The sequence below is a fragment of the Salvelinus sp. IW2-2015 genome, unplaced genomic scaffold, assembly GCF_002910315.2.
Source record: "Salvelinus sp. IW2-2015 unplaced genomic scaffold, ASM291031v2 Un_scaffold3237, whole genome shotgun sequence".
NCBI lineage: Eukaryota > Metazoa > Chordata > Actinopteri > Salmoniformes > Salmonidae > Salvelinus > Salvelinus sp. IW2-2015.
The window spans coordinates 93726-117299 of NW_019944524.1; the positions used below are offsets into that span (position 1 = coordinate 93726).

Consider the following 23574-nt stretch of genomic DNA (forward strand, 5'->3'; position numbering starts at 1 on the left):
GAGTGGCTCGTGGTCAGTATGGTATGTGATTCTCACATTGCTGGGCAGAGTTAGACATAACGTGATGACTTCCTCTATAAATCACTAGCACTGATCAGCTGCCAGAAGAACATTTGTTAGCCCAGATGTTTAGAGAGAAAGAGAGACCAAGAGAAAGTGTGTGTGGTTGTTTGTGTGTGAGTGTGTGAGTGTGTGTGTTTGTGTGCAGGTTGGACAGGCCCCTTGAACAGTGAAGTACTCACCTATGACATCAGGTCCCTTGGAGCTGACTCTCAAACTCCTACTTCCCAAGGGGACTTCCAGCACTGTCTTCACAGCTGTAGGACAAAGGAGATTGTATTTAGACTACTCAACAAATCCCAAAATGTCTCCACAATACCCCAAATGTCCTCACAATACACCACGATGTCAGCACAATACATCAAATGTCCCAAACTACACCAAATACCAGTTTGTTTCCACATTAAACCAAAATATATATCCAAAATACACCAAAATATACTCACAATGCACCAAATTCCTGAATACARACAATTGCCACAGTATACTTAAAATGTCAGCACAATACACAGAAATGTCTCCACAATACCAAAAATGTCCTCAGAATACATAAGACACTCTTAGAATACGATACACTAAATGTCCTAAAAAAATACACGCTTAGTTAATCTGGAATTAGATACGGCAGATGCAGACGTAATTAACAGATGGTCTCTCAACACGACACGTCATTTCTGAGAGTGGAACAATTGTCCACTAAGCTGTTGGGTAGATGGCACTCTCACAAGTTCTTGTTGCAGGTGTGGGAATAATGTGACAACTTTAAAGTAAAGACATCCCACACACAGCTCTTCCTCGTATCACTTATTTTATTAAAGCTGACGTGTCTTCCTCTTCGTCAGAGCTTTTGCTGAAGGCCAACAGGCTGACACGTAAGCTTTAATAAGGTGAGAAAATTAAAACGCTTGGAAGTGATAGGAGCAAGAGCAGTCTGCAGGTTTCTTTTCCTTTTTYGGGTAAACAAWTGAAGCAATCTTTTCCTGTTCTTATTATCGAGCTGGCGTGACTGTTTCCTCCCCGTTTCAGTTGATTTGTACAATGAACTCCTTTTGGCTTCAGATCTCACCATGAACATGAACATCAGTAAATAAAGTTGGGCCGGTCCTAAATGGTACCCTATTCCCTATATAGTGCACTACCTTTGACGGGGTCCCCATAGGGCTCTGTCATGTAGGGAATAAGGTGCCCTTTTGGGACACASCCAGCGTGTAGGAGTTCTACTTCAGTTGGCAGATCATACTGACCTTCAGTGTCTTATCAACGAAGGGGGTTGGTGGGGCCAAAGGAACGTGTGCTGAAACAAGTCAAAGTGTTGAAACACTTCCAGCAACCACTTAAGCAAACAGTCGACGTAAAAAAAATATGTGACAACTAATTTTGTGAGGTCAAATAGAACTGTGTTGAAACTATTTGGTTTCAAAGTGGAATGAAATAATGTATCTGTGATGTCTCTCGAGAAGTCACAGTGTTGAAAAACCTGGAGTAACCGTTGGACGGTAAAATCATTGTCAGAATTTAAGTCCCAAGTGACAGCCTAGAGGCCCTGGTCAAAAGTAGTGTACTATACAGGAACGGGGTGCCATTTGGGACGTAGGCTAAGACTGTGATAAGGAATGTTCTTCCAAGGAGCAACATGGAATCTGAGTTTCCAAACCAGAGAGGAAAAAGTATAACCCATATTTCTCCCTCTGCAGTCTGTAATGTGTCTAAATGTGTTCATGTGAAAACTGAAGAACAACAGCGACATGTACAGTAGAATATGTGTCCAATATAGTATGACCTCCCATAGCAGACAAATATGAGGTTAGGCAAGAAGGGTTTGTGTGTGTGGGTGTGTGTGTGTGTGCGTGCGTGGTGGGTGTGTGTGTGTGTGTGTAAACCAGGTGATAACATCTGATATCTACTGTAGAAACACCTTGTGACAGTCAGTTACACCCCCCTCCAACCAGGTGATAACATCTGATATCTACTGTAGAACACCTTGTGACAGTCACGTTAACAACCCCCCCCCAACCAGGTGTAACATCTGATATCTACTGTAGAAACACCTTGTGACAGTCACGTTAACAACCCCCCCCAACCAGGTGATAACATCTGATATCTACTGTAGAAACACCTTGTGACAGTCACGTTAACACCCCCCTCTCCAACCAGGTGATAACATCTGATATCTACTGTAGAACACCTTGTGACAGTCACGTTAACAACCCCCTACAACCAGGTGAAACATCTGATATCTACTGTAGAAACACCTTGTGACAGTCACGTTACAAACCCCCCCTCCAAGCCCCACCCAGTGTCTCTATACTGTAAACTTCTCACAGGTAAAGTACAAGTGACACAGAATGTGTGTGTGAACCTTTCCTCCCCGGTTCTCCCCACTCTTTCTCCCTGTATCCAACCCCCCCTGTACTCGACGCAGATTGGCATTTATTGGGATGACTCAGTACCGGAGGCAGCTCTGCAGAGTGGACACTAAGCCACAAAGTCATAAAATCCGATTTTAACCATAACCACACTGCTAACTCTAATGCCTAAGCCAACCTTAAATGAAGACCAAAAAGCACATTTTTGTTTTAATACATTTTTACGATATAGCCAATTTGAACTTTGCATCTAGTGGAAATCGCTCAGTTCTGCCTCCAGAGCAATATTGATGACAGTGAAGGTCAACCTGTAATAGTGACAGGGGTTACAAAGAGCAGTATTATCGCTAACAGAACACTCCCATCGACTTCCATCCTTATGTAGCAAGAGTTTCAGGAGGAGTTGGAGTGATGATCTAACATCAGGTCTCCTCTCCATGTAATATATTCATTCTGATCTACAAGGCAAAACTGATCCTACATCTGCACTCCTACTCTGAGACTCTTGATACATACAACACAGTGTGTGTGTTTGTGTGGGTGCACACATATAAACCATGCTGTGAACCAATCATTAAATACAGCAGTATATACAGTGCATTTGGAAAGTATACAGACCATTTAACATATTTTGTTACGTTACAGCCTTATTCTAAAACGTATTTTTTTTAACTCATCAATCTACACACAATACATCATAATGACAAAGCAAAAAACAGGTTTTTAGACATTTTTGCTAAATTCTAACAAATATATCACAAAATCACATTTACATAATTATTCAGACCATTTACTCAGTACTTTGTTGAAGCCCCTTTGCAGCGAATACAACTTCCAGTCTTCTTGGGTATGACGCTACAAGCTTGGCACACCTGTATTTGGGGAGTTTCTCCCATTCTTCTCTGCAGATCCTCTCAAGCTCTGTCAGGTTGGATGTCTCTCCAAGATTTTTTATTGGTTCAAGTCGGGCTCTGGCTGGGCCACTCAAGGACATTCAAAGACTTGTCCCGAAGCCACTCCTGTGTTGTCTTGGCTATGTTCTTAGGGTCCTTGTCCTGTTGGAAGGTGAACCTTCATCCCAGTCTGAAGTCCTGAGCGCTCTGGACAGGTTTTCTTCAAGGATCTCTGTACTTTCTCTGTTCATCTGCCCTCGATCCTGACTAGTCTCCATTTCTGCCGCTGAAAAACATCCCCACAGTATGATGCTGCCACCACCATGCTTCACTGGTGTCAGGTTTAATGGTGCTTCACTGGTGTCAGGTTTAATCCAGATGTGACACTTGGCATTCAGGCCAAAGAGTTCAATCTGTTTTTTTGCTCTGACATGCACTGTCAACTGTGGGACCTTATATAGATATTGCCTTTCCAAATCATGTCCAATCAATTGAATAGACCACAGGTGGACTCCAATCAAGTTGTAGAAACATTTCAAGGATGATCAATGGAAACAGGATGCACCTGAGCTGATAGCAAAGGGTCTGAATACTTATGTAAATAAGTTATATCTGTTTTTTAGGGGGAGGGGGAAGGGGGTTGGGTGCAGTGCTGAGGGTGATGGGGAGGAAAGGGAGGATGGTGATGAGAGGGGGATTGGGTGCAGTGCTGAGGGTGATGGGGAGGGAAAGGGAGGATGGTGATGAAGGGGGAGAGGGGGATTGGGTGCAGTGCCTGAGGGTGATGTGGAGGGAAAGGGAGGATGGTGATGAAGGGGGAGAGGGGGATTGGGTGCAGTGCCTGAGGGTGATGGGGGAGGAAAGGGAGGAGGTGATGAAGGGGAGAGGGGGATTGGTGCAGTGCCTGAGGGTGATGGGGGAGGGAAGGGAGGATGGTGATGAATGGGGAGAGGGGAATGGGTGCAGTGCCTGAGGGTGATGGGGGAGGGAAAGGGAGGATGGTGATGAAGGGGGAGGGTTACATCACTCTGGATCATCTTCACCATCTGGAAGTCACATGACTGGGGCACAGGGCAGAGAGCGGGAGAGGAGAGAAAGAGAGGGAGAGAAAAGAGAGAGCGAGAGAAAGAGAAAGAGAGAGAGAGAAAGACAGAGAGAGAGAAAGAGCAAGAGAGGAGAGAGAGGCAGAAGAGCAGAAGAGAAGAGAGAGAGAGAGCAGAGACGAGATGAGAGAGAGAGAGACAGAGAGAGAGAGAGAGAGAGAGGAGAGGAGAGAGAGAGAGAGAGAAAGAGAGGGTAGACTGTCAGACCTCATTGTTCAGATTTATCACTGCGCCTCCTCGTCATCCTCTTTTGTCTAAAAATCTGTTTTCACTTTCTTATTATGGGGTATTGTGCGTAGATTTGATGAAAACAATTTTTTTAAATCCATTTTAGAATAAGGCTGTAACATAACAAAATGTGGAAAAGGGGAAGGGGTCTGAATACTTTACGAATGCACTGTATGTTTTAGTGTGCTGCAGTGAAGTAGTAGTGAGCACATCCACATGTCTCCTAAATAGTCACAGCGTTTAATGTCATGTACAGCTAAAAATATACATACACACACACACACACACACACAACACACACACACACACACACCACCACACCACACACACACACACACACACACACACCACACACCCACACGCACACGCACACGCACACACACACACACCCTCAATATCCAGCCTAATAGGCGCACGATAGACCTCTTTCAATTTTCATTGAACTTGTGCCAAATGTGTTCCCCTGCTAAAGTGCTGCCTTTTCAGACACTTGTCTTTTTCATAGTTCTTCTCCAAGCCTGTGGCTGAGAGGGGCGAGTCTTCTGTTCTAACGAGGCGAGAGGTTTATAGACAAGTGGAGTGATAATGCTATTCTCCGCTGTTTSAGAAATCTATTTTTCCCTCTGGCAGCACTAGAACTAAATCCCAAATGGTACCCTATTCCCTACATAGTGCACTGCTATTTATCAAAGCCCTATGGGCCCTGGTCTAAAGTAGTGCACTATATAGGGAATAGGGTGCCATTTGGGACGTAGTACTGGGACACTCCTTTTAACAATTAAGCYCCGCTGGACTCCCACCAAAGTAATTATATATGGAAAGAGAATCGGTAAGTCTCAGATTATATTATGGTAATGAAAAGTCCATTCCAGTTTTTCTGAGTTTGTTCAATTGTCTGAAATGACATTTTTGGGGAAAGTGACCGTCCACCCAAACAAATGAGTGAACAGTGAAACGTGGATGTACTCTGTTATGAGCTTGGTTTAGACTGATCTTTAATCGACTCGCCGATACATTGGAGTACTTCTGCCACTGGCGCTTTGGCTTTAAGCATATTACAGACACAACGACTGATACACACTATTCACAATCAGAAATAAAGGATCACAATAAACTAACGTGCTGTGTCATGCTTTCTCTGTGTGTGTGTGTGTGTGTGTGTGTGTGTGTGTGTGTTGTGTGTGTCACTGGGGCATATTACTTCCCCTCAGACTCATAGTGTTGCTCTGAGGTTTAGTTGTCCAGTGCTGAGTAGAGATTACACCAAATCTCAAAGGAACCGAAATCAATGTTGTGAATCAGTGTGGAAACGCTCTCTGCATATTTAGATTTTTCCTTTGGTTGGGAATGCTGGTGCAGTGAGTGTGCAGAGTGAGCTGTGAGGAATGAAGCAGAACTGCCAGTTCCTCATTAGGAGCTTTTACAGTAGATTAATAAAGAGGAGAGAGAATGACTCTATCCCGAGTCCAGAGCCCAGACACACACACACGCTCGCAAAAACACATACGCATACACTCTTGCACGCAAGTTCACACGTACGTACGCACGAGTGCACCACACACACTACACACACATACACACACACACTACACCACACACACACTACACACACACACACACACACACTACCACAAACACTACACAACACCAGGCCAAGAGTCCTTAGCCCCGGTGCCCTGGATCATCATCCAGAAAAATAGGCTGTAGCGCCCACAACTACTAGAGAGGTAGAGGACGCTGATGGGAAGACAGATGGAGGGGGTAGAGAGGAGAGAGGAGAGAGAGAAGAGAGAGAGAGTATAAAAGAGAGGGTATAAAAGAGAGAGAGGTAAAAGAGAGAGTATAGAAGAGAGAGTATAAAGAAGAGAGAGTATAAAAGAGAGAGATATAAAGAGAGAGAGGAGAGTATAAAAGAGAGAGTAATAAAGAGAGAGAGAGTATAAAAGAGAGAGTAATAAAGGGAAAGAGTATAAAAAGAGAGAGAGTGGAGAGAGTATAAAAAAGGAGTATAAAGAGAGAGAGGTATAAGAGAGAGAGTAATAACATAGGAGTGAAGAGTATAAAAGATAGAGAGTATAAGAAGAGAGAAAGAGTATAGAAGAGAGAGAGAGTATAAAGAGAGAGAGAGTATAAGAGAGAGAGAGTATAAAGAAGAGCGAGTAGTAAGAGAGAGAGAGTATATAAAGAGAGAGAGAGCGTATAAAGAGAGAGAGTTATAAAGAGAGAGAGAGTAATAAAGAGAGAGAAGTATAAAGAGAAGAGAAGAGTATAAGAGATAGAAGAGAGTATAAGAGAGAGAGTAAAGAGAGAGTTTAAAGAAGAGAGTATAAAGAGAGAGAGTATAAAAAGGAGATATAAAGAGAGAGTATAAAGAGAGGAGAGAGTAGATAAAAAGAGAGAGTTAATAAAAAAATAGGAGAAGTATAAGAGAGAGTTATAAGAAAATAAAGTAAAGAGAGTATAAAGAGAGAGTATAAAAGACGAGAGTATTAAAGCAGAGAGATAGAGTATAAAGAGAGAGAGTATAAAGAGAGAGAGTATAAAGAGAGAGAGTATAAAGAGAAGAGAGTATAAGAGAAGAGAGTATAAAAAGAGAGAGAGTATAAAAGAGAGGCAGAGAGAGAGTATAAAGAGGAGAGGTATAAAGAGAAGAGAGAGTATAGAGAGAAGAGGAGTATAAAGAGAGAGAGTATAAAGAGAGATTATAAAAATAGAGAGTATAAAGAGAGAGTATAAAAAGAGAGAGTATAAAAAGAGAGAGTATAAAGAGAGAGAGAGAGTATAAAAAATAGAGAGAGTATAAAATAGAGAGAAAGTATAAAGAGAGGATTATAAAAATAGAGAGTATAAAGAGAGAGTATAAAAAGAGAGAGTATAAAGAGAGAGATAGAGTATAAAGAGAGAGTATAAAGAGAGAGAGTATAAAGAGAGAGAGTATAAAGAGAGATAGAGTATAAGAGGAAGAGATATAAGAGAGAGAGTATAAGAGAGAGAGTATAAGAGAGAGAGTATAAGAGAAGAAGAGTATAAAGAGAAGAGAGTATAAAGAGAGAGAGTATAAAAGAGAGAGAGTATAAAGAGAAGAGAGTATAAAGAGAGAGAGTAATAAAGAGAAGAGAGTAATAGAGAAGCAGAGTATAAAAGAGAGAGGTATAAAGAGAGAGAGTATAAAGAGAGAGAGTATAAAGAGAAGAGAGTATAAAGAGAAGTAGTATAAAGAGAGAGAGAGTATAAAAGAGAAGAGTAGAGTATAAAGAGAAGAGAGAGTATAAAGAGAAGAGAGAGTATAAAGAGAAGATGAAGAGTATAAAGAGAAGAGAGAGTATAAAGAGAAGAGAGAGTATAAAGAGGAAGAGAGAGAGTATTAGAGAGAGAGTATAAAGAGAGAGAGTAAAAGAGAGAGTAAGAAAGAGAGAGAGTATAAAGAGAGAGTATAAAGAGGGAGAAAGAAAGGGAGAAACAGTAGAGCCTCCCAACAATCTGATGACTGTCAGAGGGCTCTGCTCTCCTCTGCCAGCTTCTCAATGGGACCTGGAGGTAGCCTACATGTCATGTGCCCCACCGTGAATTACTGGCGAGACGCTCTTTATTAGAGAGAACATAACGCGCTTGGATTGGTTACCCTGAGATTTTGGTCAAAGCCTCTTAAAAGGAACAAGCACGATGCGTGAAAACGTCTAACTCTGCCCGTCGAAACAAAATCCCAGTATTTCTTTGTCGGGAACTCGGACTCCAACTGTTTGAGCTCTTTGTTCCGAGCGAGGGGGAATTCTTGGAAGAGGAGAAGTGACTTAAGTGCGACTGGCAGACCCAGGCAGAGCGAATGCTGACGACTGGCGCGTCCCAACAACAATATAAATGTCTCTTTCCACTGCATAAGGCTCAGCTTCGTCCATATTATGGGCAGCTACAAAACGACAGCTTGTACTGGTAGTAGCTAGTAGAGGACAGAAGGTTTCTAGGAAGTGATAGACCTATGTAGATACTGTGTCATGGTAATAATATATTGATATATGGAACAGTTTATGGTGGGGGTTGACACGATCAAACACTAACTAGGTTAGGGGCGCCGCTAGTAATGTCTAATGGGGTCAGCCTGCAGTAGGCCCATGGCAGTAATGGCTAATGAGGGGTCAGCCAGTGGCTAGTAATTGGTCTAAATGGGGTCAGGCCATGGCCTAGTAATGGTCTAATTGGGGTCAAGCCATGGCCTAGTAATGATCTAATGGGGTCAGCCGCCTAGTAATGGTCTAATGGGGTCAGCCATGGGCCTAGTAATGGTCTAATGGGTCAGCCATGGCTCGTATGATCTAATGGGGTTCAGCCAGGACCTAGTAATGATCTAATGTCAGCCATTGCCTAGTAATGGTTCTAATGGGTCAGCCATGCGATATCACTAGTAATGGTCTAATGGGGTCAGCGGATGCTAGTAATGGTCTAATGGGGTCCAGCAGGGCCTAGTAAAATGTCTAATGGGGTCAGCCATGGCCTAGTAATGATCTAATGGGGTCAGCCATGGCCTAGTATGGTCTAATGGGGTCAGCCATGGCCTAGTAAAGTTAATGGGGTCAGCATGGCCTAGTAATGATCTACTGGGGTCAGCCAGGGCCTAGTAATGGTCTAATGGGGTCAGCCATGCCTAGTAATGGTCTAATGGGGTCAGCACCTGGCCTAGTAATGATCTAATGGGGTCAGCCCAGGGCTACGTAATGGGTCTAAATGGGGTCAGCCGGGGCCTAGTAATGGTCTAATGGGGTCAGCCATGGCCTAGTAATGATCTAATGGGTCAGCCGGGCCTAGTATGGTCTAATGGGGTCAGCCATGGCCTAGAATTGATCTAATGGGGTCAGCCATGGCCTAGTAATGACTAATGGGGTCAGCCATTGCCTAGTATGGTCAAATGGGGTCAGCCAAGCCTAGTAATGGTCTAATGAGGTCAGCCATGGCCTAGTAAATGGTCTATGGGGTCAGCCATGGCCTAGTAATGGTCTACTTTGTTGGTCAGGTCACATTGTCAGGAAACATCTAACCCTGATAACATGTCTTGAACATCACTATTAAAATGATAAGGAAAACCTCTAACCCTGATAACATGTCTTGAACATCATATAAATAATAGGAAAATATGAAACATGTATAGACATGAAAGATAGACATCTAACCTGAATACAGTGTCTTGAACATCATATAAAATAGATAGAAGAACATCTACTGATAACCATGTCTTGACACATCATATTAAATAGATAGGAAACATTAACCACTGATAACATCTTGGGTATCTAAAATTGATAACATTTTAATTTTGAGGTAAACTGAAATCTATGCCGAAGTTCAATAGAATGTGGTGTTTTCTCAAATTGCTGATATCCCAGGCATCTACAGCTGTACTGTACAGAGACAAACCAATGTCACTGTTAGTTCAAAAGAGAGGAAGGACAAGGCACTCTTCATATAATTCATTAAAATGCCTTTATTTCTATGGCAAGTTCATGGAAACTCTGACGCGTTAAAAAACTCTGACCGCGTTTGTGCTGCATATCACTGTAGTTCACTAAATGTACGAGTACATACCCAGTGTCACTGTTAGTTCAACTAAAAATGTACAGTACACACCCAGTGTCCTGTTAGTTCACCTAAATGTACAGTACATACCATGTCACTGTTAGTTCAACTAATGTACAGTACATACCCGATGTACTGTAGTTAACTAATGACAGTAACTACCCCGTGTCACTGTTAGTTCAACTAAATTACAGTACACACCCAGTTCATGTTAGTTCAAAAGTAGCGTAAACTGTCACTAGTCACCTATGACTACACAGTGTCTTGTTATTCATAAAGTACGTACCATACAGTGTCACGAGTTAACTAAATGTGCTCCATACAATAGAGAAAAAGTACTACATACCCAGGTCACGTGTCAAATGTACAGTACCAACCCATGTCACTGTTAGTTCAACAAAGTAGGACAACACCGTTCACTGTTAGTTCAACAAATGTAACATACATACCCAGTGTCACTGTTAGTTCAACTAAATGTACAGTAACATCCGTGTCACTGTTAGTTCACTAAATGTACAGTACCTACCATGTCACTGTTAGTTCAACTAAATGTACAGTACATACCCAATTGTACGTAGTTCACTAATGTACAGTACTACCAATGTCACTGTTAGTTCAATAAATGACAGTACATACCATGTCACTTTAGTTCAACTAAATGACAGTACATACCAGTGTCACTGTATCAACTAAATGTACAGTACACACCCAGTCACTGTTAGTTCAACTATTGAGCTCATACAACCATCATCCCAATACTACAGTACGTTCTGGAGTGTTTTACAATGTTTACCTTTGTTTAACTAGGCAATCATAAGAACAAATTTATATCAATAACGGCCTACCCTGGCCAAACCTAACCCTGGAGACCTAGGCCAATTGTGCACCGCCTATGGCACTACCAATCATGGCTGGTTTGTGATACAGCCCGGGATAAAACCAGGGTCTGTAGTGACGCCTCTAGCACGGTATGCAGTGCCTTAGACGCTGCGCCACCATTGGATTATAGTTGGTGTCAGACACTACACTACTGCTTGACCAAACGCCCATGGCCGGTGCTATAGGTATGTGACAGATACTGTAAATATAAATTAAATATTCTATAGTACATGGTCACTTGATGTTATTCTAACACCAATGCTTTTATAAGGGACGAGCCATGTTTTCATTTCACTCTCCAGCGCATGCAAGCCATGTTCATTTCCACTCTCCCAGCGCATGCCAAGCCAGTGTTCATTTTTCCACTCTCCAGCGCAATGCACCCTGTTCATTTCCACTCCAGCGCATGCAAGCCATGTTCATTTCCCTCTCCACGCGCATGCAAGCCATGTTCATTTTCCACTCTCCAGCGCATGCCAAACCATGTTCATTTCCACTCTTAGCGCAGCAAACCATGTTATTTCCACTCTCCAGCGCAATGCCGCCATGTTCATTTCCACTCTCCAGCGCATGCCAAACCATGTTTCTTTCCCCTCTCCACGCATGGCCAAGCCATGTTCATTCCCACTCTCCAGCGCATGCCAAGCCATGTTCATTTCCACTCTCCAGCGGCATGCCAACATGTTCATTTCCACTCTCCCAGCGCATGCCAAGCCATGTTCATTTCCACTCCCAGCGCATGCCAAGCCATGTTCATTCCACTCTCCAGCGCATGCCAAGCCATGTTCATTTCCACTCTCCAGCGCATGCCAACCCATGTTCATTTCCACTCTCCAGCGCATGCCAAACATGTTCAATTTCCACTCTCCAGCGCATGCCAAGCCATGTTCATTTCCACTCTCCAGCGCATGCCAACCAGTTCATTTCCACTCTCCAGCGCATCCAGCCATGTTCATTTCCACTCTCCAGCGCATGCCAAACATGTTCATTTCCACTCTCCAGCGCATGCCAACCATGTTCATTTCCACTCTCCAGCGCATGCCAACCATGTTCATTCCCACTCTCCAGCGATGCCAAACCATGTTCATTTCCCTCTCGCGCAGCGCATGCCAAACCATGTTCATTTCCACTCTCCAGCGCATGCCAAACCATGTTCATTTCACTCTCCAAGCGCATGCCAAACTCATGTTCATTTCCACTCTCCAGCGCATGCCAACATGTTCATTCCCACTCTCCAGCGCATGCCAACCATGTTCATTTCACTCTCGCAGCGCATGCCAAAGCCATGTCATCCATTTCCAGCCATCAACATGCTTTCACTTGCGCATGGAAAGATCGGAATTCCGAAGCCACCTGGTTTGGCATGTTTCGCTCACGAGTGCCAAGAACATGGTTCACCACCTCAGAAGTAATACATGTATCGTCCACATCTTTTGATCCAGCTACATGCCTCATTACCAAAATGATCGATTTCCCTTTCAGGTGCCACCATTGTCATTCCAAGGCATGCAACCATGTTATTCACCTAGCAGAAGCATTCATCCCTCCCAGCATGCAACTGTATTCGTCTACGCTCATCCATGCACTTATCCGACATGAACTTCATTCCCACATTCAACAGCATTCACTCCAGGTCCTTCATTAATTATCATACCTTCAGCTGAAGGAAATGAGCAAACTTGCAACTACTTATTACTTAAAGATGTAAGCTATGCTGTGCGGGAAAGCCAGAATCTTGACAATGTGTGTCAGATAGTCACATAGAAGATTGTCCATCTTATGGGAGATCCACTATATGTATTAAAATGAATGGACTCAGTGTCCACGCATACCCTGTGTGTTTTAAATCCAGAATGACACAACCAAATTACAGATGCTTAGTAACATTTGCAACTTGAACATGGAACTCGTGACATCAGACTGAATGCAATTTAATTTATTCACAACCACCACATTTTTCTAGTAAAAACATTGCCCAATTGTTTGCAGTGGTATTTAATGTCCCTACCCCCAAGCAAAACCAGAATGCAAGTTATCAGTCAGGAAACATAATAGTGACAGACAAAATGGCAGTCATGATTTTAATCTCCCACACATACATTTTATGAAAGCCACACAACAAAATCTGCCTCCATTTTGAAGCTACACTGGATACTCCATCTTGTGGACAGTTCTAAGCCAGAATGGCAAAGTGTATACCAGCTTTGAATATAATAAACTGTGTGGGCCATAACCTGAGACAGATCGATTACTCCAGACCAGCCTGGGACGAACACACCTGGCAGATCCAGACCTGGAACACAGAACACTAACCGCAAGACCAGACTGGAATAGAACTCAACCCAGAACCAGAACTGAGATAGAAACAAACCCAGACCAGACCGTACTACAGAAGACGGAAACACTAAGAACCAGACCAGACGGAAGCACAGACCAGACCTGGAATAGACAAAAGAAGACAATAGATAACCCAGACCAGACCTGGGACAGAACTACGGCACTGAATCCAGCAGACTGATAGAACATAGACAGCTGAAGCCTAACGAACGACGACCAAGAGACGCTGATAGAACATAACAGACAGACGACAGACAACGAACGATGCGACGAACTACAGACTGACAAACAAACCACCTGAAGACAAACCGTGGGAGACAAGACAGACTGAACACTACCCGAGCCTGACACAAACCAGCCTGGCCAGAATAAAGAACTGAGACGGAGACGGGTTAGGCCAGAGAAGTTAGACAGGGGACATACCGCGAATGAGTATTTCAGGACTAAGGTGGTTGGTTCATTTCCACAAGGGTTCCACACAAACCTTGTTCGGAGGGGTCGATACTAAATATGGATGGCCAGAGAAAAGAGGGAGAAAAGAGTGGTATTTTAACAAGCATGTGAACCTTGTTGGTGAGGGATATTTACAATGGGCCTGGGAAGAAGATGAGAGCTAGGGAGACTGAGTGTAATTTTTCCACAAGCAGTCTGGTTAACCTGGTTGGGGGACGAGAATGAAGAGAGATATGTTTACCTAGGGCCATTAGGCGACAAGGGAGAGAAGACGATAATGTATTTTCAACAGAGAGTATGTTTCACAACCTCTGGTGTGTAAGATATTGATAAGGGGGGATTGAGGTCAGCTTTAGAGAGGGAAGAGTGTATTTTTTCAGGCATTGCCGGAGCTTGTTGTGTACCTACGTTCTTCTCGGTAGACGTGAGGCAGCGCCTGGCCCAGGAACCAGTCCGAAAGTAGACCTGCTCACCGGCACAACACCGAGTTGTCATTCCCTGGCAACCCACTGCCACAGCTGTCTGTCAGCAGCCCACCTCCTGCCAACACAAATATGGATAGAGAGGTGAGAAAGAGAGAGGGGGAGAGGGATTTGGTTTAGCATTTCGCTTACAACACCCCCACAATACATCTGCATAATATGTGATTATGTGACCAATCAATTTGATTTGGATAAAGAGGGATGAGGGAGGGAAGGAGGCGGACGGACAGAGAGTGGAGGGTGGTTTACAAAGAAGAGGTGTAGGAAAAGTAGAGTGAGATGGACACAGACTGTACCCCCCCCCCCCACACACACACACAGCACACACTGTTTCTCTTTTCAGGAATTTCAGTTTATTTTCCGCAGCTCAAACCGCTCCATCCATGCTCTTCATCATTATAAATAAACATTGGCAAAGGTAGAGGGACTGGCCCCCATTCTGTCACTGTTAAACCCGTTCTATTCAAAGCACTGCTGTCTATTCTATTCCTCACAGCCTGCTACCGCCATGTTTCTCATCGCTACTGGACTTTGACTTGCCTTTTCAGTTCACCTCAGCATGTGACCAAGACCAAGTCTTGACCCTCTATATAGACAAACAGTAGTTCCAACCACAGCGCAGACCTTAGACACTAGTTAGAATTGGTTGGACTCAGACTAGGTAGACTATGTAACAGTGCTCTGTATGTTTGAAGGTTTGTGTATGGAATTTCAGATAGCAGTGAAAGTTGTGTAGCCAGCTGTGGTGGATGGTCTATAGAAGGCCCGCTCATATGAAACCCTGTATGTTTTTCCTGATAGACAGAGAGAGACGAGAGAAGCAGAGAGACATGAGAGAGAGAGAGAACGAGAGAGAAACAGAGAGACAGAGAGAGAGCCAGAGAGCAGAGAGCAGAAAAAACAGAGAGACAGAAACAGAGAGAGACAGAGAAAGAGAGAGCGAGAGAGAGAGACAGAGAAACAAAGGACGAGAGAGAAAGAGAGAGAGACAGAAGACAAGAGAGAAGAAGAGAGAGAGACAGAGAGAGAGAGAGAGAGAGAGAGAGAAGAGAGAGAGGAGAGACAGAGAGAGAGAGAAGAGAGAGAGAGAGACAGAGAAGAGAGAGAGAGAGAGAGGAGAGAGAGAGGAGAGAGGAGAAGAGAGAAAGGACGACCAACGAGACGAGAAGAGAGAGAGAGACACCCAAAAAGGCTGTGGGTGTTTGATGTATCCTTAATGAACTGATCAAATATCAGACAACAAATTCCAATTGGCTATACTAAACCTCTTTAACATCGTCCTTAGCTCTGGCATCTCTCCCATATTGGAACCAAGGCCTGATCACCCCCACTCCACAAAAGTGGAGACAATTTGACCCCAATAACTACCCGTGGAATATGCGTTCACCAGTAACTTGGGACAATCCTCCTGCTTATCATTAACAGCAGACTCGTATACATTTCCCAATGAAAAACCAATGTACTGAGAAATGTCAAATTGGCTTTTACCAAATTACCGTCACCAGACCATGTAATCACACCTACACACCCTATTGACAACAAACAAACCCCAAAACAAGGCAAAGTCTTCTCATGGCTTTGTGATTTCAAAAAAAGCCCTTCACCAATTGGCATGAGGGTCGCCTATACAAAATTGATGGAAAGTGGTGTTGGGGGTAAAACATAACGACTTTTAAAATTCCATGGTACACAAACACAAGTGTGCGGTTACAATTGCAACAAAAACACACACATTCTTTCACACAGGGGTCGTGGGCGTGAGACAGGGATGCAGCTTAAGCCCCACCCTTTCAACATATATATCAACGGAATTGGGCAGCGGGCACATGAAACAGTCTGCAGCACCTCCGTCTCCCCTACTAGATATCGCAAGTCAAATGGTTTACTGTTTGCTGATGATCTGGGTGCTTCTGTCCCAACCCAGGAGGGCCTACAGCAAGCACCTAGATTCGCCCAGATTCTGTCAGACGCTGGGCCCTGACAGTAAAATCGCAGTAAGACCAAAATAATGGTGTTCCAAAAAGGTCCAGTCACCAGGAACCACAAATCCATCTAGACACCGTTGCCCTAGAGCAACACAAAAAAACTAATACATAACCTCGCCTAAACATCAGCCCCCCACAGGTAAAACTTCCCAAAGCTGTGGAACGATCTGGCGACAGGCAAGAAGGGCTCTCTATGCCATCAAAAGGAACATAAATTTAAACATACCAATTAGGATCGTGGCTAAAAATACTTGAATCAGTCATCGAGCCCATTGCCCTTTATGGTTTGTGAGGTCTGGGGTCCGCACGCAACCAGATTTCAGACAAAAAATGGGACAAACACGCAAACAAACAACCAAACCCAAATTGAGACTTCTGCATGCAGAATTCTGGCCAACAATATCCTCCGTGTACAACGTAGAAACCAAATAATGCATGCAGCGCAGAATAGGCCCGCTACCCCACAATTATAAATCCAGAAAAGGACCGTAAATTTCTACAGCGATCCCAAACCTTCCATAACAAAGCCATCCCTACCGAGAAGACATGAACCTGGAGAAGAGTCGCCCTAAGCAAGCTGGTCTAGGGCTCTGTTCACAAACACAAACAACACCCACAGAGCCCCCGGACAACCAGCAATTAGACCCAACCAATCATGAGAAAACAAAAGATAATTCCTTGACACATTTGGAAAGAATTAACTAAAAAAACAGAGCAAACTAGAATGCTAATTTGGCCCCTAAACCGAGAGTTACACAGTGGCAGAATACTGACACTGTGCCTGAACTCCAAACTTAAGGAAAGCTTTGACTATGTACAGACTCAGTGAGAATAGCCTGCTATTGAGAAGGCCGCCGTAGGCCGACCATGGCTCTCAAGAGAGACAGGCTTATGTGCACACTGCCACAAAATGAGGTGGAACCGAGCTTGCACTTCCTCAACCTCCGCCATTGGTATGACCATATTAGAGAGACAAATATTTCCCTCTAGATTACACAGATCGACAAAGATTTGAAAAAAATCCAATTTTTGATAAACTCCATATCTCACTGGGAGAAATTCCACAGTGGTGGCCATCACGCAAGCAAGATTTGTGACCTGTTGCCCAAGAAAGGGCAAACGCAGTGAAGAACAAACACCATTGTAATACAACCCATAATTTAATGCTTATTTATTTATCACTTGTTTGCTTAACGCATTTGTACATTGTTACAACACTGTATATATATAATCTAAATTTGTAATGTCTTTATTGTTTTTGAAACTTTTGTATGTGTAATGTTTACTGGTTAATTTGTATTGTTTATTTTCACTTTGTATAATATCTACCTCATTTGCTTTTTTGGGCAATGTTAACACATGTTTCGCATGCCAATAACGCCCCTTGAATTGATTGAATTGAATTGAATTGAAGCGAGAGAGAGAGACAGAGAAGAACCTGAAGAGACAGAGAAAGAGAAGAGAGCAGGACAGAGACACGAGACAGAGACCAGAGACGAGACGAGAGGACGAGAGAGAGAGAGATGGAGAGAGAGAGAGAGTAGAGAGAGAGAGAGGAGAGAGAGGAGAGAGATAGATGAGATAGAAGCCTAGATACGGATAGATAGATAGATATAAGATAGATAGATAGATCACGAATAGCTAATAGAGAGAGAGCCAAGAAAGAGAACGAGAGAGAGACAGAGAACAAAGACAGAGAGAGAAAGAGAGAGGACAGAGACAGAGACAGAGAGAAAGAGAGAGATAAGAGAGAAGAGGACTAGAGGAGAGAGAAGAGAAGAGAGAGAGAGACAGAGCGAGAGAGAGACAGAGACAGAGAGAGCAGAGGAGCAGAGACAACCAGAGACCAGAGAGAGTAATGTATGTAAATAAAGGAGGACAGGTCACCACTGAGGCAATATATTATTGACATCTATAAATTCATTGATTCTTTTTGACTATTTTAAAAGTCATATAAACTAGTCTCCATCATTAAATTGATATATGCATTACCCACCTCTGGAATATCAAGTTAAACATTTCACAGATGAAGGAAAACACTACATAAACTCAATCCATCATCTTCCCTAAAGAATATACAGTCCCTGTGTTCCTATTCCATTAAGTCTGGATTTACAGTCTTGTTATCTATTCCATTAGTCTGGGTATTATACAGTCTGTGTTTCTATTCCATTAGGTCTGGATTATACCGTCTGTGTTTCTATTCATTCTAGGTTCTGGATTATACAGTCTGTGTTTCTATTCCATTAGTCTGGTTATGTCATGTGTTTCTATTCCATTAGGTCTGTACAGCTTGCTATATTAGGCTCGATCAGTCTGTGTTTCTATTCCATTAGGTCTGGATTATACCAGTCCCTGTGTTTTCTATTCATTTAGGTTGGATTATACAGTCTTGTCTCTATTCCATTAACGTCGGTATATACAGTCTGTGTTTCTATCGCCCATAGGTCTGGATTATACAGTCTGTTTTCATTTCCATTAGGTCTGGATTATACAGTCTGTGTTTCTATTCATTAGGTCCTGGTATTTATACAGTCTGTGTTTCTATTCCATTAGGTCTGGATTATTCAGTCTGTGTTTCATTCCATTAGTCTGTATAATACAGTCCTGTGTTTCTATTCCATTAGGTCTGGATTATAAGTCTGTGTTTCTATTCATTAGGTCTGATTATACAGTCTGTGTTTCTATTCCATTAGGTTCTGGAATATATAAGTCTGTGTTTCTATTCCATTAGGTCTGGATTATAACAGTCTGTTGTTTCTATTCCATTAGGTCTGGATTATCAGTCCTGCGTTTCTATTCATTAGGTCTGGATTATATCAGTCTGCGTTTCTATTCCATTAGGTTGGATTATTAGTCTGTGTTTCTATTCCATTAGATCTGGATTATTCAGTCTGTGTTTCTATTCCATTAGGTCTCGATTATTCAGTCTGTGTTTCTATTCCATTAGGTCTGGATTATACAGTCTGTGTTCTAATTCCATTAAGTCTGGATTAACAGTCTGTGTTTTCTAATTCCATTAGGTCTGGATTATACAGTCTGTGTTTCTATTCCATTAGGTCTGGATTTATACAGTCTGTGTTTCTATTCCATTAGGTCTGGATTATACAGTCTGTGTTTCTATTCCAATTAGGTTTGATTATACAGTCTGTGTTTCTATTCCATTAGGTCTGGATTATACAGTCTGTGTTTCTATTCCATTAGGTTCTGGATTATACAGTCTGTGTTTCTATTTCATTAGGTCTGGATTATACAGTCGTGTTTCTATTCCATTAGGTCTGTATTATACAGTCTGTGTTTCTATTCCATTAGGTCCTGGATTATAACAGTCTGTGTTTCTCTTCATTGGTCTGTATTATACAGTCTGTGTTTCTATCATTAGTCTGGATTATAAGTCGTGTTTCTATTCCATTAGTCTGATTATAAACAGTCTGTGTTTTATTTCCATTAGGTCTGGATTATACAGTCTTGTGTTTCTATTCCATTAGTCTGGATTTATAAAGTCTGTGTTTCTATTCCATTAGGTCTGGATTATCAGTCTGTGTTTCTATTCCATTAGGTCTGGATTATACAGTCTGTGTTCTATTCCCATTAGGTCTGGATTATTCAGTCTGTGTTTCTATCCCATTAGGTCTGGATTATACAGTCCTGTGTTTCTATTCCATTAGGTCTGGATTATACAGTCTGTGTTTCTTATCCATTAGGTCTGGATTATCAGTCTGTGTTTCTATTCGATTAGGTCTGGATTTCAGTCTGTGTTTCTATTCCATTAGTTCGGGTTATACATCTGTGTTTCTATTCCATTAGGCTGCGAGAGCTCAATCTCCACCTTGTCTCTTTCTATTGCATTTCAACCTTTATGGATCGTTGCGACAGCCAAAGTGGTAGACATTTACTGAGAGAGTGTTTAAACGCAGAGGTTGCTGTCTGAACATCATTGCATAACAATTGTTCAACGACCGAGGTCAGAACCTAGGATGGGGGTTGTTTGTGCGAATGAACAGTATTATTCATTATACTTTCCATGAGGAAAGAAATGGTCCCGTTGTTGTTATTGCTTTTGTCCTGTTTTTTGTGTTAGTTTCTTTTTTGTTCTGAACAATCTATTCATATTTTTTGAGGAACAAATAATCAGTTTAGCCCGTTCTTCAAAGATCTCAAAGTTTCCAAAAGAAGCAGTATGTGGCCATGCCAAGACATCTGTTTTAAAGAAGTGATATGCAAAGCAAAAATAATAATAATAACCCTTATATATCTGAAATGGCAATCGCTAGTATAAATGATCATAATAGAATCATATTATGTGTAAGCTATGATGCAAGGCAGCGACCGGCCGCTGTCTGCTGAAGGTAGGTACTCATCTGTCAGCGTTGTTAACCCAGGAGGTTTCATTGTGTTTATGCTTCCTTTATTTTAATGTATGTAATGTTGTTTCTCTACTGAAGCGGCTTTATATTCATTTTCAACTGTCAATTAAACTCAGTCAATAAATCAATGAATTAAGAATGTATCATCTACATGAAAAATGCTCCCAAGTCCCAAGGAGTGCTAAAATAATGAAATAAAGTGAATGTGTTAGTTTACTATTACCTTCCTGGCTTACTTGGTAACTGTCTGCTTCCAACTCACACTCCAAACACGTAGATCCCCTGAACGCAGCTCCCTTCCATTCCACTTTCTAGCTCACACTCTCAAACACGTAGATCACCTGAACGCAGCTCACTTTCCATTCCACTTTCTAGCTCACACTCTCAAACACGTAGATCACCTGAACGCAGCTCACTTTCCATTCCACTTTCTAGCTCACACCTCAAACACGTAGATCACCTGAACGCAGCTCACTTTCCATTCCACTTTCTAGCTCACACTCTCAAACACGTAGATCACCTGAACGCAGCTCACTTTCCATTCCACTTCTAGCTCACACTCTCAAACACGTAGATCACCTGAACGCAGCTAACTTTCCATTCCACTTTCTAGCTCACATCTCTCAAACACATAGATCCCTGAACGCAGCTCACTCTCCCAGATCCCAATCACCTGAATCTGATCACCTGTTCACCTGTATGTCATTATCACAGACTATTTAGTTCAGTTCTTTGCACCCCATCATTGTGAGGTATTGTTTGTTTAATGACACACTTATTTTCGGAGCGCTGGGTTGTTCCTGTAATTAACCCTGTCATGTATGATAGTTTTTACCTGCCTCACTATGACGCCTTTAGCCTATCGGATTTCCTGTTACCAACCTATTGCCTGCTCTCCCGGATGACGTTACTAGCCTTTTTCCTGCCTATTGCCTTTTTGGACTCCCGTGTATGACCTTCTGCCTGCCCCTGGACCAGCTACCTGCTCCTCCTGTGTCTTTAAATCAACCCTGCTGCGCCTGCTGTCTGTCTCCCATCGTGTTCATTACAGTACCCAGTCTGTCTGTCTCCCATCGTGGTTCATTACAGTAACCAGTCTGTCTGTCTCCACATCGTGTTCATTACAGTAACCAGTCTGTCTGTCTCCCATCGTGTTCATTACAGTACACAGTCCTGTTGTCTCCCACCGTGTCATACAGTAACCAGTCTGTCTGTCTCCATCGTGTTCATACAGTAACCAGTCTGTCTGTCTCCCATCGTGTTCATTACAGTACCCATCTGTCTGTCTCCATCGTGTTCATTACGTAACAGTCTGTCTGTCTCCCATCGTGTTCATTACAGTAACAGTCTGTCTGTCTCCCATCGTGTTCATTACAGTAACCAGTCTGTCTGTCTCCCATCGTGTTCATTACAGTAACCAGTCTGCTGTCTCCCATCGTGTTCATTACAGTATAACAGTCTGTCTATCTCCATCGTGTTCATTACAGTAACCAGTCTGTCTGTCTCCCATCGTGTTCATTACAGTAACCAGTCCTGTCTGTCCCCATCGTGTCATTACAGTAACCAGTCTGTCTGTCTCCTCTGTGTCATTAGTAACCAGTCTGTCTGTCCCTCCATCGTGTTCATTACAGTAACCAGTCTGTCTGTCTCCCATCGTGTTCATTACAGTAACCAGTCTGTCTGTCTCCCATCGTGTTCATTACAGTAACCAGTCTGTCTGTCTCCCATCGTGTTCATTACAGTACCAGCTGTCTGTCTCCATGTGTTCTACAGTAACAGTCTGTCTGTCTCCATCGTGTTCATTCAGTAACCAGTCTGTCTGTCTCCCATCGTGTTCATTACAGTAACAGTCTGTCTGTCTCCCATCGTGTTCATTACAGTAACCAGTCTGTCTGTCTCCCATCGTGTTCATTACAGTAACCAGTCTGTCTGTCTCCCATCGTGTTCATTACAGTACCAGTCTGTCTGTCTCCCATCGTGTTCAATTACAGTAACCAGTCTGTCTGTCTCCCATCGTGTTCATTACAGTAACCAGCTGTCTGTCTCCCATCGTGTTCATTACAGTACAGTCTGTCTGGATCCTGTATGTGTTAATAACATCTTGTTGTTAGCCCGTCAATCTGACATCTATACAGGAAATGCTGCCAAACCAGAAACTCAAAGTGCTGTCTATTTATAAAAAARACATACAAATGTGTTAACTTGCTTTCCTGTCTTACTGGCTGTGTGAATTGTGATCTGTGTCRGTGTTCAGCCCAGAAGAGGAAAGAACCATCTACATGAGCTCCATCAATCACARTTCATTTATAAATCCCTTTTCTAAGGATCACTAACTCAAAGCGTTCTCTCTTTTTGATAATACAGTAATAGCATAGAGTAAATGTTTAAGGGTGATACTGGCTATGTAATGTACAGTATGTCTTGATCTGTCACTGCTGTTAGCCCAGTACAGGAATGTACCATCTACATAAGACATAATGCCAATGTTCACGTCATGGGTTCCTCATGGACCACAGCCACCAGCATATTGGTGCTAATCCAGCACCAGCACACCTGATTCAACTAGTCAGCTAATCGTCAAACCTTTAAGTAGTGGGATCACGTGGAACTGTTGGGGGTCCATGAGGAACGGCTTGGGAGACATTGGTTTAGAGCAGGTGTGTCAAGCTCATTTTGCCCCGAGGGCTATTCGGTGTTCACCAAGGTCCGGAGGGCCACATTGAAAATGGGTTATGTTTCCTCACCCTCTGGTTTAGAGGATGAGGTGTGGGGTTTGGGGAACCAAACTCACATGTTTTACATGGTATCCGACACTGATGTCTGTATATGTAATGTTGTATTTAGACTGCATATTTG

At 42.8% G+C, this 23574-nt stretch overlaps 1 protein-coding gene across 1 annotated transcript in view; it reads right to left on the minus strand.

Moving 5' to 3' along the window:
• LOC112075559 (ADAMTS-like protein 3) overlaps positions 1-23574 on the minus strand; it is a 39178-nt gene that overhangs the window by 9895 nt on the left and 5709 nt on the right. Inside the window, exons 3-4 of the mRNA XM_070440959.1 lie at positions 14293-14349; positions 243-317 (exon numbers count right to left, since the gene is read on the minus strand). Coding sequence (XP_070297060.1) covers positions 243-317; positions 14293-14349 — 132 coding nt within the window. The remainder of the gene's footprint in view (positions 1-242; positions 318-14292; positions 14350-23574) is intronic.